General features: G+C 43.0%; 1 protein-coding gene across 2 annotated transcripts in view; it reads right to left on the reverse strand.

Annotated features, from left to right (window-relative positions):
* The window catches only part of ARMC2 (armadillo repeat containing 2), a 104,922-nt gene extending 87,086 nt beyond the window's left edge, over positions 1 to 17,836 (reverse strand). The window contains exons 1-5 of one of the 2 annotated variants that reach the window (XM_021693492.1): positions 17,619 to 17,836; positions 17,070 to 17,142; positions 7,990 to 8,159; positions 1,361 to 1,367; positions 378 to 577 (exon numbers count right to left, since the gene is read on the reverse strand). In XM_021693492.1, coding sequence (XP_021549167.1) covers positions 378 to 577; positions 1,361 to 1,367; positions 7,990 to 8,159; positions 17,070 to 17,142; positions 17,619 to 17,836 — 668 coding nt within the window. Of the gene's footprint in view, positions 1 to 377; positions 586 to 1,360; positions 1,368 to 7,987; positions 8,160 to 17,069; positions 17,143 to 17,618 lie in introns of both variants that reach the window. The other variant, XM_021693491.1, reaches the window with a different exon arrangement.
* Between the last annotated feature and the right edge of the window lie 801 nt (positions 17,837 to 18,637).

The following is an 18,637-nucleotide window of genomic DNA, read 5'->3' on the forward strand; positions in this document are numbered from 1 at the left end:
GAACTAATCCAAAGGGATGGAACAAGAGATTCCAGGCCAGGCAAGAATCCCAAATAACACACAAACAGAACAATCACTCATCACTCGAGGGCTGGCTGGAACAGCCTAACTAAAGCAAAGACTATTCTGACAGACAGATCAACGCAGCATTTGGCCCGTACAAATAAATGTTTTCCTGAGGATTAAATAGGGAATGATGTAAAACCAACTCCACTTAGCCATGAGAAAAAAAGTCTTTCCTATTGATGCATCATTAACTTAAAAATTTGTTTACATAAAAGGGAAAATGCAAATCACTCATCTATATAAGATTAGGAAATAAACTAGTATATGACACAGTTATCCTAACCAGAAAACTATATCAAAAGAATACTGACCCTCCACTTCTGAGATGAGATGGCAAGGATGTTGTCCCTTTGAACATTTCTTGCTTCTTGATTTCACTGAAGCCTCCATCATAATTTAGCTGAAGTGGGTGACTCTTTAAGTGGCCAATGGCATTTGATTCTGTTAAATAAATCCCATTGATTTTCACCATAGCATCCCCCATCACAACTGTTTCCTTGGATTCCACTGTCTTCTTTGCTGTAACAATCAAGGAGATGTTTTGTCAAAGCTGTTCTGATTTTAGGAATCACCATTTCAGTATTTTTTTTCAATCTAAGAATTTATACAATTTAAAATTTTTTATATGACTTATAATCAAGTCTGGAATTGTGTGACCAAAATCTACAAGACCTCACCATTATTTCAGGCTTGGCAGCATCAATTCATCAAAAATGAATGGGATCTCCTCTCTACTCTCTCAGAGTCTACCAGAGGACATGCACTCAAATGTAGGTTTATGAATAACTCAATCCACATAAATACTTCTGCATCCCAGAACAATGACTCCTTTTCCTAAATTTGATTATGTTAACAATTTTTCATTCAAAAAATACTGAGTGCTGGGGTGCCTGGGTGGCTCAGTCAGTTAAACGTCTGACTCTTGATTTTGGTTCAAGTCGTGATCTCAGGGTCATGGGATCAAGCCCCGCATCGGGCTCCGTGCTGGGCATGGAGCCTGCTTGGGATTCTCTCTCTCTCTCTCTCTCCCCCTCCCTCTCTCTAAAATAAATAAATAAAATCTTTTTTTTTTTTTTAAGATTTTATTTATTTTTCGACAGAGAGAGAGACAGTGAGAGAGGGAACACAAGCAGGGGGAGTGGGAGAGGGAGAAACAGGCTTCCCGCCGAGCAGGGAGCCTGATGCGGGGCTCGATCCCAGGACCCTGGGATCATGACCTGAGCCGAAGGCAAACGCTTAACGGCTGAGCCACCCAGGCACCCAATAAATAAAATCTTAAAAAAAAAAAAAATACTGAGGGCCTCCCTGATGTCAGGCACCGGTCTAGACACTTGGGATGTATCAGTGAGGAAACAAAGATCCCTGACTTTGTAGGGCTTACATCCTACTAGGTATAAACAGATAATAAATAATATACCATAATAAATGAGGTACATGATATAAGATAATAAGCGCTAAGGAAAAAAGCAAAGTAGAATAATGGAGAAAATTAAAGAGGATTGGGGATGGGGGTAGGCAGCAGTTCTGAACAGGGTGGACGTGGTAAGCACTGGCAATGAGGCATCTAGCCACAGGCTGATCAGGGACAGAATCCCCCGCAGAGGGACGAGCAGGTATGGAGGTCTTAAGGCAGAAGGGTGCCTGGCATGCTTAAGGCCCAGCAGGAGTGGAGGATGTGAGGGAGAAGAGGAAGAGAGCTGAGCAGAGGGGCAGCACCCAGACTGTGGCGGCCTTATACATCACTGCTAGGAGGTGGGAAGAGGAGGGCGTTGGCTTATAAGGCTTTGTAAAGAGGAATAAGATGATAAGAGTTACAAACAGAAATCCAGTCTCTAAACTGAAACATCTATTGTGTGTATGACTGCAGATTCTTAGGCTTATGATACAACACTGTTCCTTTATCAGCCAGTAGCCATTAGGAATAGCTCATCTGTGATGCTGCTACCACACTTGAGTCTCGATAAAATATTTTTTTCAAGGGCACCTGGGTGGCTGAGTCAGTCACACGTCTGCCTTTGGCTCAGGTCATAATCCCAGGGGCCTGGGATCCAGCCCCTCATCAGGCTCCCTGTTCAGCTGGGAACCTGCTTCTCCCTCTGCCTCTGCCTCTCGCCCTGCTTGTTCTCTCTCTCTCTGTCAAATGCATAAATAAAATCTTAATTTTTTTTTTCAAAGAGGAATGTGGGGATGAGATTCATATAGCAAAGTACTGTTTTGCAAGCTTCTCCAGAACAACTCAAGGTTTCCTTTTCTGCACTTGAACAAACCAGTAAAAACCAACAAAACCACTTAGTCCACTCCAACTAAGCTCCCTGCTTTCAAAACAATGAATTTTAAAACTGAAAGGAACCTTAGGGATCGGCTAGTCTAAACTTCATTTTTCAGATGAGAAAACTGAAAACCCGAGCGTTACGTGACCTGTTTAGGTTCACTAAGCAAGTTCAGGGAGGGCCAGGACTGTAGAGTGCGAAGAGCGTGGGCTTTGCATTCCATCAGACCTAGGGTGAAGGACTGGCTGAGTGACGTGGGCAGGTCACTCAACTTTTCTCTCACCTTCCTCAGTGGTCCCCACCTCTTAGGGATGTGCTGAGAATCAAATGATATGGCTTAGTAAAGTGATTTACTCCAAACCTAGAAGTTATTGTCATCATTATTAAGGGAACCCAAGGATCCCGACTTCCCGTCCAGGGCTCTCTCTGTGGCACCACGCTGCCTTAAATATCTTCACTACTGAATTACAAAGCACAGATTTTGTTTTAGGTAATGCATTTTTAGCCTATTCCTACATTTTAGCATTGGTTTCTTTCATTCATGTAATCCATGAATATTTATTAGGCACTTGCTGCTCTGTGTCAGGTGCTGTTCCAGGTGCTGGGGGTCTAGGGGCGAACAAGAAGTCCCAGTTATCAGGGAGCTCCTGTTCTAGAGGCGAAGCACACCCATACTCATGGGCAGGGTTGCTGCAGCCTCTCTAACTTCACAATCTACTGGAGGGAGCTCACCAGTTACTACACAGTGAGGAGCTGCCCTGGGGCTCACTCTGACTCCTGATGGAGGTCCACCGTTAAACTGAGCATGAGGAAAAATGCCCTGTGTGTCCCTGGTAAATGTCTGTAGCACGCTGTACTAATTTTGTAATGGATCGTGGGTGAACTTCAAAAGTCTACAATAAGCAGTATTACTGTGTGGGAACAGTTCACCATTTCACAGATATTACTTTGGCACCTACTATATACTAGTTCCCATTTTAGGTTCTCAGGCTACAAATAAAGAAATCCTCTTTCCTACTGAAGTTGCTGAGCCTAACGGGGGAGACAGAGAGGCAGACGTGTAAAGAGAGAAATGCAGTACAGCATGGTCTGGGCCAGGTAAGGGCAGCATAGAGAATAGGAGAGTCCTGAAGGGTTGGGAACTGGGCAGGGAAGGATTCATAGAGGAAGCAGAGCCTGAGAAGTATTCTGAAGGATTAACAGGAGGCAAAAAGGAGTTCTGAGATAAAGGCACAAAAGTCTGCAGTCAGAGCTAGCTTGATGTGTATACAAGCTGTACAGTCAAGCAGGGTCCCACACTTAGCAGGGCCCTACACTTGGTTGAATGCTTTGCTGTGGCCATGTAGATATTCTCAATAATTTTTGAACAAGGAGCTCCACATTCTAATTTTGCTCTGGGTCCAGCAAATTATATAGCAGATCCTGCAAGAGGCTTGAAACAGCAGGATAGGTGTGGGGAACCACAAGGAGGTCCATACTGTTGGTGCACAGGCTTTGCACGGGAGGCAAAGGACAGTCAAGAGAAGGGCCTGGAATGTTAGGCTGGGGCCAGATCGCTACAGAGCTGTGCATGCTGAGGAGCAGGGACTTCATCTGCTGGGCCAGGAGTCAGCAAACTACCCGCTGAATCTAGCCTGCCTCTTGTTTTTGTACAGCCTGAGAGCTAAGAGTGGTTTTTACACTTTTAAATGGCTGGGAAGAACTCAAAAGGAGAACACTATTTTGGAACATGTGAAAATGACAGGAAATTCAAGTTTCGGTGGCCATAAATCAGTCTATGTTGCTTTCCCACTACGACGGGAGAGTTGAGTAGGTTGGACATAGACTCTATGGCCCATTCATTTGGTCTGAAATATTTACTCTCTGGTCCGTTACAGAAAAAGTTTGCCAGCTTCCGTGCCAGGTCAGTATCTCCCAAACTGCATTCTTCAAAAGACAGATTCCCCAGTCGAGTACCTTTATAAAATGCTGGGTTGAATTAAGATTAAATAGGCATCTTTACCAGCCCTCAAATAGACCCGTGTCCCAGCACTGGGACTCTCCACGAGGGGAAGGAAGCAGGCAGACTCATTTGAGTGCTGAACCCCTCTTCCAAGGGAAAGCTGGGACTCAGTTTGGCAAACACTCCTTCAGGCATAGGGAGCCCTCCGAAGGGTTTTCAGCAAGAAGATGATGCAATCCGATTTGTATTTGCCTCCTGTCCCCTTGTCCCATATGGCACACACAGACAGTAATCATTTTTGTCCGTCCACTGGGATAAGGGGATGAGGCTGCCGCTCACAGCCCTGTGCAGTTGGCAGCTTGGTTTCTCCAGGCTCTTCGGGCTGCTCCGGCAGAGCAGGGTCCTCAGTGAGCTGAGGGTGGAGCCAGACAGGGGCCCTAGGAGACCAGGCACGAGGCGAGGGGTGCTGACGGCAGTGCAGCAGTGGTGGGAAAGGAACAGGCAGAGCCAGGAGACGCTTAGGAGGCCCATTTAGGGAGCCTGTCGAGGGCTCTGCGAAGGCACAGAGGACAGGGACGGTGAGAAGGCGGAGCCTGCGGTCCCTGTCCAGCTTGAGTGACCCGGCGGCCTTAGCAACACTGCCGCCTCCCGCCAATAGGCCTGTTTGAACACGGAGCCATCACACTGCCGGTCCTCCGAACGTGGCGACACACATCTCTTCCCCTTTCATTCTTAAATCGGGAATTCCAAAGCTGCCACCACACCCCCCGCCCTGCCTGTGGCAGTCCGCCACAAACGACTTCACGTCGAAGGCAGGGCGCACCCTCTGTCTCCAAGCTCAGCTGCCTTTACAGCCTCAGTCACCCAGTCACCCACCGCAAGAGACCTCTGCTAGACAACAGGGACCCCGGAGCAAAGCCCAGGGAGCCCCTGCACAAATGACAATGATTCCAAGGCTGGAGCGTTAAAATATATCGTTTCAATGGGGGCAATGGGGGCTTTTAAAACAACAATGACTTTTTATTGCCATTGTTTCCTGAGTGCGGACCCAGACCTCGGGGATGAGGAGGCATGGGCACCTGCAAACAGGGGGGTACAAGAACGGCAACGAAGACACGCTTCCCACCCCCGGGAGGCGTGAGGATGGCCTCAGTGCTGGGAAATGGCGGCCGCAGATGGCACCTCCCAGAGCACCGCTGTGCGGTGGGTGCGCGGACAAGAGCCGGGGGCCCAGGAGGGAAGGCGCAAAGCCATGAGGGAAGCAAGATGCGGATGGTGGGTGAGGCATCGTCCCCTCAGTCACCCGCATGGAGCCATGAACAGCTCAGTACGTAGCAGGACTCTCACCCGAGAGCTAAGAGTTAAATCCAGGAAACGCGTATGCAGCATTCAGGCTCAGAAGCCAAACATCCAGCAAACAACGGTACCCTCTCACCAGCTCGGCCATCCCCGTTTATAAGGAGTGACACTGTTCCTAGCGAGGTCTGACCTTACCCCCGACGCTGGGTCCAGATCCCATCCCTCTTATGTTGGCAAGGACTTTTGCTCCTTCAATTGCCAATCCTTTCTGATTTAATTGGTCTGACTGGGTCCGCAGTGCTGGAACGTTTGAAAAGCTCCTCAGGTGATTCTAATGTGCAGCTTTGGTTGAGAAACTTAAGTCAGATGAGGTCAGTCCCTTTCTTGAGTCCCTGGCTTTTCAGGGCAGGTAGCATAGAGTCCGGGCCATTTCCCCCAGCCTGGCCCTGCTGGGCTGTGGCCTCAGCTCCCTCCATGTCCCCGGGGTTAACCATCTTCCAGCCACACTGGCCTCCAGGTCATCCACCACCTGAGTGACCTTCCTCCCATCTCCGGGCCTTGCTGTCCCCTCAGTGCGGGCACGTGTCCACAGCTTTCTACATGGCTGCCTTCTTCTCAGTCACATTTCAACTCAGGGGCCACCTCCTCAAGGACACATTCCGGTGCCACCTGAGGTCACACAGAGTACTCCTGCTGCGGACATTCTCCAGCCCATCATCTTGCTTATCTTCTTCATAGCCCTCGTTGGAACCCAAATTATCTTAGTTCCTTGGTTTCCTGTTTACTGTCTATCTCCCCTCACAATCTGTTTGAGGGCAAGACCCTGTGGGCCTAGGGTGGTGCCTGGCTCTTAGAAGGGGCTCAGTAAATATCTGATTGACTGTTAGAAAAGAAACAAACTGGGACATCAAGGTAAAGCAAGTTGCCTAATCATACATCCCACGACAGCATCCGTTATGGTGTGATCTGCCCACCCTGTATTGCCTCTTTGTCTCTTCCTTTCTTCTTGATTCTACCTCCTCGGCTACGTCAGGGATCTGAGGCACCAGGAAATGAGGAAAGCGGTCTGGGGAGACATAGGGAACTGCAGCTCATACCCTGGGCTAACGGGGGGTGGGTGCTCCATGGAATGGGTGCCCAGTGTTGCCAGATCTTCCAATTTTCCACAAAAAGTCATAAATCTGGATTCTTCCATGAGATCTTCTACATTTAAATGTTGGTGACTAAAAGGAAACACTTGTATGTCAAGCAAGTAGGATCCTCAGGCGGTGGCTTGTAACTTTTGGGATCCATCTTCGGATAATCTCTCTGTGACTGTAAACCTACCCTTCTTCCTCAATCCTTACTGACTGAAGGAGGGCCAATTCGGTCAGCCCCTGGTAAAGTGGTGTTCCAACTTTTTGACTACACAGAATAATAATAAATTCACAATATAGTTTAATATAAATATATAATAAATTGGTAATATGACCTCAAATACACATGTCTATGACCACAGTAAGGTCTCTTTGAAACAATACTTAACCTTATTGTCTGCTATATGCCCTGATGTTTTCCATTCTTTCCTACTTCATTTTTTTTAATGCTGGTGATCCACTAAATTGATTGCCATCTCAATAATGGGTCATTTCCTACAGAATTTGAAAAACTCTTAGTATACTCTGGACAGGGGTGATTCCAATGGTTGGGGCACACCTTAGAACTTGAGGTTTGTAGCTTCTCTGTTTCCAGGTTTAGATACCCACTAGCAATTCTGTGGAAAAGAACTGGAAAAGCCCCATCCAACTTTAGCTTACATTGTCACATGGGATTGGAAAGGTGTTTTCAAAGACCTCAGCTTAGCACACATCGTATGAATCTTAAATGTGCCTGATGAAATTAACAGCTGTTTGAACAATGATTTAAAAATCATTTATTTCCAATACAGGTGAACCCCTTCATTAGAAAACACTTACCCTAAATATTCTTTTCCTACCAAGTAACTTTAAAAAAAAAAAACTGTGCTGGGGCACCTGGGTGGCTCAGTCCTTAAGCATCTGCCTTCGGCTCAGGTCATGATCCCAGGGTCCTGGGATCGAGCCCCGCATCGGGCTCCCTGCTCCACGGGAAGCCTGCTTCTCCCTCTCCCGCTCCCCCTGCTTGTGTTCCCTCTCTCGCTGTGTCTCTCTCTCTCAAATAAATAAAATCTTTAAAAAAAAAAAACTGTGCTATCTAGGTATTCTTCATAAATGCCCAGAAAAATATATGAACACTGTTTCTTAACCAGGTTTGCACAATATTCACTAACCGTTAGTTAATGTAAAACTCCTGTGGGGTTTGAAAAAAAAAATCATGTAAAAATAACTTTTGTGTGCCAATTCAAAAAAACAATGCCCGCCCCCAGATTTCAAAGGATGTGACCCAGCCTTACACTCAGCGGGAGGCAGGGTCCTGTCAGGCAGCAGGGCCCCCTGGGAGGCCGCCCTGAATAAGCGAGCCCGAGCACTGCTTATTCTTCTGATCTTCACAGGGTCCACTGGGGGTTTGGGAAAGGCAAGGTAAGGATCCTCCTCCGTGGTGGGAGATGCTGGAGCTTTCGGTTTCTGGAAAGAGATTTTTCAAATGATTGGCAAGAGTTTCCATGTCTCAAATAAGACTCACCCCCGTGGAGCTGGTGCTGACACTTCCAGATGAACACAGGGCTTGCTGCTCGGCTTCGTCCTGGCCACCTGATTCTACATCGCGCTGGCCCATTTTACTTAATGTGGGATGGATATATATATAAAATATATATTTTAAAATAATAAAAATATCATTTTAAATACTCTATTACCATGCTTAGCATGTTTGAAAAAACAATTTATCCATGCTAGGAAATAGATATCTGTATGAGACTGTAAAATTTGATATAATATAGTCAAAATGTTTTGTAAATTTTTGTGTTCTTGCCAGCTCAGATAACACTGAGCACCTGCATATGCCAAGAAGTATGTGGAATATAAGTACTATCTTTACATATTTTGGACTCCACAAAAGTATTTTTTTAAGAATATAAAAATTCTTGAATAATTTAGATTATAAAGTCTAAAACATAAGAACAAGAAGTTGTCTTGGAATTACAATATAAAAATGTTTTATTTTCGTGGTGCCTGGGTGGTTCAGGTCTTGATCTCAGGGTCCTGGAATCGAGCCCCGTGTGGAGCCCTGTGTGAAGCCCTACACTGGGCTCCACACTCACTGGGGAGTCTGCTTATCTCTCTCTCTCTCTCTGTCCCCCCCACTCTCTCTCTCTCTCAAATGAATAATATAAAATCGTTAAAAAATGTTTTGGGGTGTCTGGGTGGCTCAGTTGGTTAAATGGCTGCCTTCTGCTCAGGTCATGATCCTGGGGTCCTTGGATCAAGCCCCACTTTAGGCTCCCTGCTGAGCGGGGAGTCTGCTTCTCCCTCTCCCTCTGCTCCCCGCCCCCCACTTGTGCTCTCTTTCTCACTCTCTTAATAAATAAAATCTTTTTAAAAATGTTTTATTTTCTACATCTCAAGAATTCCATGCTGATACCCTTAGAAAATGAACATTACTGGCAAAATTCCAGTTCCTTAAAGACTTTAAAAAATACCAGCACCGAAGCACTGGGCACTATGCCACCCAGAGCACCCTGTAGTCTCACCTCCAGATGGTAGCATCCAACCCAGGGCCAGAAACTCACAGGGACCTAAACTCCCACTTTTGGTGTTGCTTAGTGATCCACCCTTCCTCCCTCCAACTTTAACATGATTATCTGTTTATGAAAGAGTAACTTTATGGCAGCAGGTGCTTTTAGCTCTCTAACCAAAACAATCGAGTTAAAGTTCCTAAAATCACTTACATAATATGTGAATGAGTGACTTTCAATCTAATAGGTAAATCAACACATTTTTTAGAAATCCAGTGTGAGGGCGCCTGGGTGGCTCAGTCGTTAAGCGTCTGCCTTCAGCTCAGGTCATGATCCCAGGGTCCTGGGATCGAGCCCCACATCGGGTTCCCTGCTCAGCGGGAAGCCTGCTTCTCCCTCTCCCTCTCCCCCTGCTTGTGTTCCTGCTCTCGCTATCTCTCTGTCAAATAAATAAATAAAATCTTTAAAAAAAAAAAAAAAAAAAGAAATCCAGTGTGCAATTCAAGTAAGATGATTTGGAAAAATGGGTGAGGGTGTGGTTATGTATCATATATAACACATAATTTCAAACATTCATTTTCTCATATACATTAATAGAACATAGAACATATTAGAGTTCTCCTTCTAGGCAGTTGCTTATTTTAATAATGATATTTTTCAAAATATTTCTTGTATCCTCTTGTTCATTTCATATGAATCAACCCATAAACCAGACAGAAAAAAATTAGCTCAATGACTTTAGAGATACATTTTTCTAAACACAGAAAAAGGGTAAATAAAATAATCAGCCTAATATAGGGGAAGAGTAAATGACTCTGGGATCAAATCCAACTGGAGTGTAATCCATTTCTAGTTATGTGAACGTGGGCAGGCCATTTACTTCTCTGAACTTGCCCAGCTATCAAATGGAGATAGTCTCCTTCTTGCAGGGACATTGACATCCGTAAAACTCCTGTTATGGAGGCTCGAGAAATGCTAGCTCCCTTTCCCCTTTATTTAACAGATTTGTTTCCAAGTTACTTTTAAGTGTCAAAAGCCAAGACCCTTAGGGGCGCCTGGGTGGCTCAGTCAGTTGAGCATCTGCCTTCGGCTCAGGTCATGATCCCAGGGTCCTGGATTAAGCCCCAGGTCAGGCTCCCTGCTCAGAGAGGAGTCTGCTTCTCTCAATTCCTCTGTCCCTGCCCCCCGCTCATGCGCACATGCCTGTTCTCTCTCTCTCTCTCAAATAAATAAAATCTTAAAAAAAAAAAGCCAAGACCCTAGCCTCTGACACAACCTTACTGGAAAAAAGGTTTTGAATTCAGAGGGGTCTCTTCTGAAGGAGACAACACTCACTTGTCTGCATAAATTATGCTATATTTACTTAATAGTCCCTTTACTTTTTAGTCTCCCTACCTTGTTGCAAAATATTCATAAGAATGTGACTTAGACCATGAAGCTATTGGTAACAAAAAAGGTAAGAGTATAACACAGGAAAACAAGCACTTTAGTTATAGTTATGAAAGATGAAATACATAAGGATAATCTCAGTATTAAATGTACATATGAGGTTGTCTTATCTCAGAATGCCTGTACTCTGCAGGTACCTTGAATCTTGAAACAAAGATTGAAAAGTCTGCCAAATAATAATAATGTGAATAAAGCAAATGGCTTCTTTTATAGATGCCCTAACCATTATAAATGTTTTGGGTACTAAGTAAAAGATCTTATAAAAAGGGAACATGTGCAAAGTTAATTTTTACCCAAAAGAAAATAACCCAATTATCTCTGGATGGCAAGATAAAACCCCTTAACTGCTCCTTGATAAAAGACATTATTTTCCAAGTGCAAAATCTGTCATTGTTTGTATAATGAAAAATAAGTCCCATGTGACTCCTGTCCTTAACAAAAATTATTTATTCCATTTAAACACGTATCTCACTGGACTCCGTAAAAAGTATAAAGTAATACATGTAAGCATTTTTAGTTCTTCAAGGGAAAACTGCTAAACAAGCCATCAATTTCCATCCTGCCAGCTTCTACAACACGTTCTTCCACTTTGAGGAGCAAATTGGCTTTTATGCAGCAAAACAGTAAAAATTTTTTTCTTATAAGATTCACTTCATTTTCGAACTCAGAGAACATTGCAAGGACGTTGAAATTTTCCCTTGAGGACCTCACCTCCCTCATTTTGTGTGCCATGACACTAACCAGCGACTCGAGTATAATTAAGGACACTGGGAAAGTCAGATTGTAGGATTTGTTCCGGCTGATAAAACCGCTGGAGTCTGTGGAAGAATGAAAGACTGTTCTCATAGAACAACCCAATCGAACAAGATAAAATTCCTAGAACATTTAAAGAATCTGCCTGGCCTTGACTCTTACCCCAGCATGGTGGGCCTTGACCAGTTTTTGACATGGTTCCTCTGGGTCACAAGACAGAAAGGCGGAGTCTCCCCTATTCTATGGGAAGGGGAGTCGGCCACAGCCCACCTCAGAAAGTTGCTAGGATTTCTTTTGTAAAGCAACAGAACACACACACACACACACACACACACACACTAAAAGACCTTTTGGAAGTTAGAAAGCAAATATTAAAAATTCGTGCAGTGAGGAAGAGTGTTTTTGCCCTCTCTGCTTCGGCTGAAACATCCATCTTTTCCGCTTAGACACTGGTGCTTCTGGTTCTCAAGCCTTCACATTCAGACAGGGACTCACACCACCAGCTACCTGCTACTTTCTCTCCCATAGCTTTTCAGGCCTGGTTTTCCTAGGCCTCCGGCTTGCAGACCGCAGACCCGGGGACTTCTCAGCCCCCCTAATCATGTGAGGCAATCCCTCAAAATAAATCTCTTTCTATATATCTGTATATAAGTATGTATGTATTTATCTGACTACTGGTTCTTTTTTTCTGGAAAACCCTGAGTCATACAATTGTGTATCAATTATACCTTACTAAAGCTGTTTAAAAAAAAAATTCCTACAAGCACATAACCTTTGGATGTGGCAATTGTATGTGCATCTCTACTACTATGATTTTCTCCACAGGTATGCTGGGCTCCTTTGTCATTCTCAGCATGTGACTCACTGCGGCAATGTTCCCATTCAGGAATAGCGACAGAAAAAAAAAAACACTGCTTTGACATTCTCATTCTGCTTTCTCTTACCCTGGATTTCCCCTACCCCCAAGGTATATATGGGATTCCAAGTCCCTTTCTTTTAAAAATATATTATTTTACTTGTCAAATACTTGGAGCTTGGTTCCTGTAAAATTTTAAAAAGTGGCTCAAACTAATCTATGCTGGGGGTGCCTGGGTGGCTCAGTTGCTTGAGCGTCTGACTCTTTGATTTCGGCTCAGGTCACGATCTCAGGGTCGTGGGATCAAGCCCCCTGTCAGGCCCTGAGCTCAGCGTGGAGTCTGCTTGTCCCTCTCCCTCCACTCCTCTCCCTGCTCGCTATCTCTAAAATAAATAAATACAATTTAAAAAATCCCTAATCTATGCTGTGAGATCAAGACAGTAGTCACCCTGGGGAGGCAACTTCTGGGGTGCTGGTAATAATCTATTTTTTCTTTTTGAATGCTGATTACAGAGTGAGGTGAGTTTGTGTAAATTTATCAAGCTGCACTCTTATATCTGTATCTCTTAGGCATGTCAATAAAAAGTTTAATAAAAATACTTGGGGCCTAAACAACTAGACTTTGTAGGTTTAGGAAACACAGGGAGAATTCTGTTTGGCACAAATAATGATGAAAGACAAAAACCTCCTATTTATTTGCAGGGTCACATCTCTTTTCCTACTTCATACAATCCAAAGTAAGAGAGCAGCTGTTCCTGTGTATATAAATCTGAACACCAGTTAACCAGGGTAGCAGAATGCAAACAGAAATAACGACTGCCACCCAACAACAGCTCCATGTGTCAGAACTGTTGTGGGAAGGTGGGGAGCTGCTACAAAAGAAAACAGATGTACAGGGCCACACCGATACAGCAAGTAGGTATACATGTTTCCCTCCTGTCTGGCAGGATTACAGGAGCTCATGGGGACCTTGCCCAGCCAGTCAGGCCAGGCAGCGGAGGCCCGAGCGGTCAGGGGCCAGGGCACCCCTGAGGGGAGGCAGCCCACCACCTGCTAGAGGGTATGGGGGTGGGGGAGGAGCACAGTCCGGACCGGGGGTGGGTGGCTGGAGGGGTCGAAATGGGGAGAGGGGAAAACATAAAAGCTCAAAGAGGTGAGCTGAATGGGCTGCTTTCTTGGTCCCTCTTCCTTGATTGGCTGCTAGCTGAGGAATTATTAAAAGGCAAACTCGCCTGAGAAAGTAACCCAGAGCCAGAAAGTGCTGAAGTTCAGTCCCTTAGGTCTTCGCAAATTCTTTCAGCAAATGAGCCCCTTAACTAGGAGATACCCCAGTCCCAGCCTCCAGCTGTCTCCTTGTTCCCACTCCCTCTTCCTGCACTCCTCCTTCCCTTAATCTCCCTCCTTTGCCAGGACAGTGGTTCTCGGAGTCAGACGGTTCTCTCAAAGGTGAAAGGGAAAAGAGGAAAGAAGGTGGAGGGGCAGGTAGTATAAGTTCACTTTCAGAATTTTTTGACTGGGGGCTCCAAACTTTAGTTACAGTTTAAAATGAAATATATACTTAAGACCCTTACATGATTATGTATATCCTATAACAAAAGGAGTTCAAACTAAAGGAGTTATTTTACTCAACATGGGTTACTGGGTCTACTTTTACTTTGCACATAGCACCTAACCATTCTGCAGTAAAGAAATATAATTAAAATGACCGTAAACAGAGGCAAATGTCAATATTACTCTGCCTAATACCTAATCCTGCAGCCCAAAAACTGTACCAGTTTGACAAGGACTGGCTTTGACTAGGTTAACTCTAGAGCTAGAGATTTTTAGGATAGAATAGGCCCAAACTGAGTGAATCTCCCCAAACTACAGAATATTAAAAACAATTCAAGGGGGTCAAATGCCAGAATCATAACACAGAGAGCCACTCTACAACAAGGTAGACCCGTTGGACTTCTAAACCAGGGGCCCTCCTGTAGCTGGCTCAAAACCCAAGTGGTTTCCAAGATTGCAAGTGTAAGAAACTATGTGTCAACAATGGCTGGCAAAGTGTTTATTGCACATTGGTCCATGCTTACTACATTGGAACCTTATTTTTGCCATCTACAATATGAGAACAAGCATAACCTTCCTCATGGCGGCATTTTGTTGAGTAGTTCAAGAATATAAGATACATTTTGAGACAACTGGGGTCATTTGAACATGGACTCTACATTAGATGATATATCCAAGTAATGTTAATTTTCTGAGCTCTGATGATAATATGGTGGTGATGTAGGAGATTGTCCTTGTTCATATGAGATGCACACTTAAATTTTTATGCATGAAGTCTTAAAAGATCTGCAACTTACTTTCAAATCGTTCATCAAAAACAAACGCGCGCACACACACACAGAAATAAGCACACATATATACGGTAATAAAAATCAAGAAACAGCTTGACTAACACCCCCCATTCCATGAAAGTCACGAGGTACTTGTGGCAGCAGAGCTTCAAGGGGAAGAGACTGAAATAACAAGGATTGGCTGAAAGTCTGTGTAGCTCCTTCCCTCCCAGCTCCATGTAGTCAGGCTACATGGTTGGGAGATTTGCTCCAAATAGAAGGTAAAACAGAGGGCTCTGAATCAGGCTAACCATGCAGAGGTAAGTGTCAGGGTACTTATGATAAATATAGATATTAACTGAATATTTACCTACTGAATGCTAGGTATTCCTACCTTCTTCCTCCAGCTGGTTCTTGGAAGTTAGCAACCAGCATTTATCCTCTAGGCAAGAGCTTAGAAGATACTTCTTTAGAGAATTAACTAGCCACAGGGAAATCCCTAAAGACACTGCTAATCCCTAAAGATACTACTACTGGGGTTTCACAAACAACACAGCCCAGCTAGTCCTCCCTGATGTGGGTAGGTATCACCTATGGGTTGACCAATCTATTCCACATGCTTCTACTTTCAAATAAGAGCAGCCAAACTAGCAGCATGGGCTATCAGAGGAGAGCCTCTGAAATGAAAAAGAGAAACCAAAATAAACATTAAAATGCAACAGAGACACAGAGGGAAGACCATGTAAAGACTCAGGAGAAGATGGCCATCTACAAGCCAAGGAGAAAGGCCTCAATAGAAATAAACCCTAATGCCCCCTTGATCTTCAACTTCTACTCTTCAGAACTGTGAGAAAATAAATTTCTGTTGTTTAAGCCACACACACACACACATTCACAAAGCTCAACAGAGATTTTAAAGGAAGAAGGAAATAATTCAAAAATCAAAATTATCATCAATATACTCAGACAAGATGCTATAACCACAAAACACAAGAATAGTATATATAATAAAAGATAACTTAGAGCAGGGGAAAAGCTTTTAGGAAATTAAAAATAATTAAATAATTTAAAAATACAGTAGCAGAAATGAAAATAACTCAATAAAAGGATTAGAAGACAAAATGTCTTCCAAAAAAAGATGGGAAATAAAAATTTAAAAAAGAAAAGAAAACTGAAGTACCAGTCCAGGGACTCCTACATATTGGAATAATAAATTCCAGAAAGAGCAAACAGACCAAAGAGGGGAAGACACACCAAAATAATTCAAGGATATTTCCCAGAGTTGAAGGGCATGAGATTTCATTGAAAGTGCCTAGCACAATGGATGAAAACGAACTATCACAAAGGTGCATTATCATGAAATGTCAGAACACTGGAAACAAAGAAAAATCCTACAAACTTCTAGAGAGAAAAAACAGCAATCAAAGTCTCAAATAAAGTACTTCCCATAAACCCTTTCTCTAGAAGCTACTGGAGGAAGTACTCCAAAAGTAAATCAAGAAAGAGAAAAACTCGGGTTACAGGAGACAGGAAAGCCATCACAAGAGGGAGAAGCAAGCTGTGTGCAAGTACCAAGGGTAAATGGTTTGGGAGAAAGTGGGGAAAGTTCTCCAAAAAGATGAATCAACAGAATACCTCATGTACCTGAATATGTGAAGGAGATTTAGATCCCTGGGGAGGAGTTTGGAGTTGAAATGGTAATAATACAAAACACAAAAGCAAGGCAATTATTAACACCAGGGAAAACAAAAAGTGGTGTGGGGAAGAAGTAATCATCATTAGTTCAAGACTCAGTTGTAAACAGGATTTGTATAATCATAGTCAGAGAAAAGGGATCTAACCAAAATTATGATATATCTATATTGGGAACAGCAGTGGGGACAAAAAGGATGAATGTGTTGTGAGGATGTGTGGGAGGACAGACAAGAGTTAAATCTTCATCTTCCTTAGTGAGAAGTCATTAGATAATTCCTCAAACTCATAAGTCAGAGAGGAATAAGACACTGTTATTTAAAATTTTGGATGTAAATACCAAAAGAAGGTGCCAAAAGAGTTTAAAGTGAGAGTCATTGGTAAGGGTAGAATGAAGAATAAGGGGACAGGAGACCCCTGGAGTGTTCTGGGTAACAAACCTTTGACTCTTTATGTACATACATATATAATTTATTTGTATATGTTACTATTAAAAATAAAATAACATACGCATAATTTTAAAAATTGTGAAAAACAAAAAATGTAAAACTTTCTGTTTGCCAGGTTACTATTTCTGATATTCTTATTATTAAATTATAGGAAAATAATAGAAGTGTTTCATTAGATTCAAAACATTAAATTTGAAAAAATATAAAAGAAATTGTTTTTGTATTAAATTATCAGTATACTTAAGTCTATATGATCATTTTCTTAGCATATATAAGTACTGATTCCCAGTATGTTGGGCCAATTCCATTTCACAGCATTCATGGTAATATAAAGTACTCACAAGCTCTAGCGGACTGAGACGAGCACCAGAGATGGGCCTGGAATCAGATGACTCAAAACTGGATGCATGGAGGCTAGCAGAGGAGATGGAACAGAAATATTAGTTTGTGAAGAATCATTTATTTCTAGTATATGTTAGTTAACTCTAGCCCCAAAACAAGTAAAAGCATTTAATGCATAAGCCTTGAGGAAGAAGCAAATTTTAAAAAAATCATAGTACTTAAAACATTTTATTAATTTTTTCATTGCTTTTAGGGGAATTAAAAAATACTGAATAATGAAAAGAAGAAATGTATATAGTGATTTTTTTAAAAAGCTCTGTTCATATCACTTCATAGAGTTGGTATGACAACCACTATTCACCATTTCAAACCAAAGCAACTTCTTGAACCCAAGGTCTGGACTTATCTTTAGGAATCTTGAATAGATACAAGAGGTGTAATTAGCAGACATCAAACTTAAAAAAACAACTATTCATAACTAGAATTAAGGGAAAATGTCATTTGGTGGCTTACATATCCAAGTGTACAAGCAAGAGAAATGTCATTACCTGAAGGAGGAAGGAGGTCTATTTTCCAGTGTTCTTGAAGATGCAGGCCCGAATAGTTTTCTTTGGTCTTCCCGTGGTGTAAATGGTCTTTGGGTCCCAACTGTTCTTAAAGCATTTCGTGCTTCACTTATGATCTCTGCACTGGTCTTCTGCTTGGACATAGAAGGTCGATAAAATGGATCCAGCTTTTCTAACTTTTTATCATTTGGAGATAGCATCTTTCCTTTTAACATAAAATGTTCTTCAGGTAGACACCACACGCTGCAAATATATGGTACAAAATATTAACTATTTTCATCCAGGAGTTTAGAAAAGAGTGCTTAAACCCATCTACATATGCTTAAGCCATTCCTCTATATTAAACTAGAAAAAGTCACAATTTTTTTTTAAAGATTTTTAATTTATTACTTATTTGAGAGAGAGAAAGAGCCTGTGAGCGGGGGGTGGGGGCCGAGGGAGAGGAAAAGGGAGAGAATCCCAAGCCAACTCTGCACTGAGCGTGGAGCCCGATGTGGGGCTTGATCTTACAACCCTGAGATCATGACCTGAGCTGAAATCAAGAGTCTGTCGCTTAACTGACTGAGCCACCCAGGTGCACTGTCACAAACAATTTTTATTTTTTTAAAAAAGATTTTATTTATTTATTTGACAGACAGACACAGCAAGAGAGGGAACATAAGCAGGGGGAGTGAGAAAGAGAGAAGCAGGCTTCCTGCGGAGCAGGGAGCCCGATGCGGGGCTTGATCCCAGGACCCTGGGATCATGACCCGAGCCGAAGGCAGATGCTTAACCGACTGAGCCACCCAGGCGCCCCTCACAAACAATTTTTAATTAAAAATCTACCAGGCAGTTACAGTTAGAAGATCAGGGTGGAAGAAAAGCTTTCAAAAATATAGGTTGATGTGCACAGTTATGCCTATGGGAATACATGCACTCAAGGGAAATGATGTACAGGGAAGAGAGCCAGGATGAAAGCTAAACCTGGAGAAAAGAGGATAAATCATGAAAGAGGACAGACG

Source organism: Neomonachus schauinslandi, chromosome 8 (assembly GCF_002201575.2).
Source record: "Neomonachus schauinslandi chromosome 8, ASM220157v2, whole genome shotgun sequence".
In the NCBI taxonomy this organism is placed as follows: Eukaryota; Metazoa; Chordata; class Mammalia; order Carnivora; family Phocidae; genus Neomonachus; species Neomonachus schauinslandi.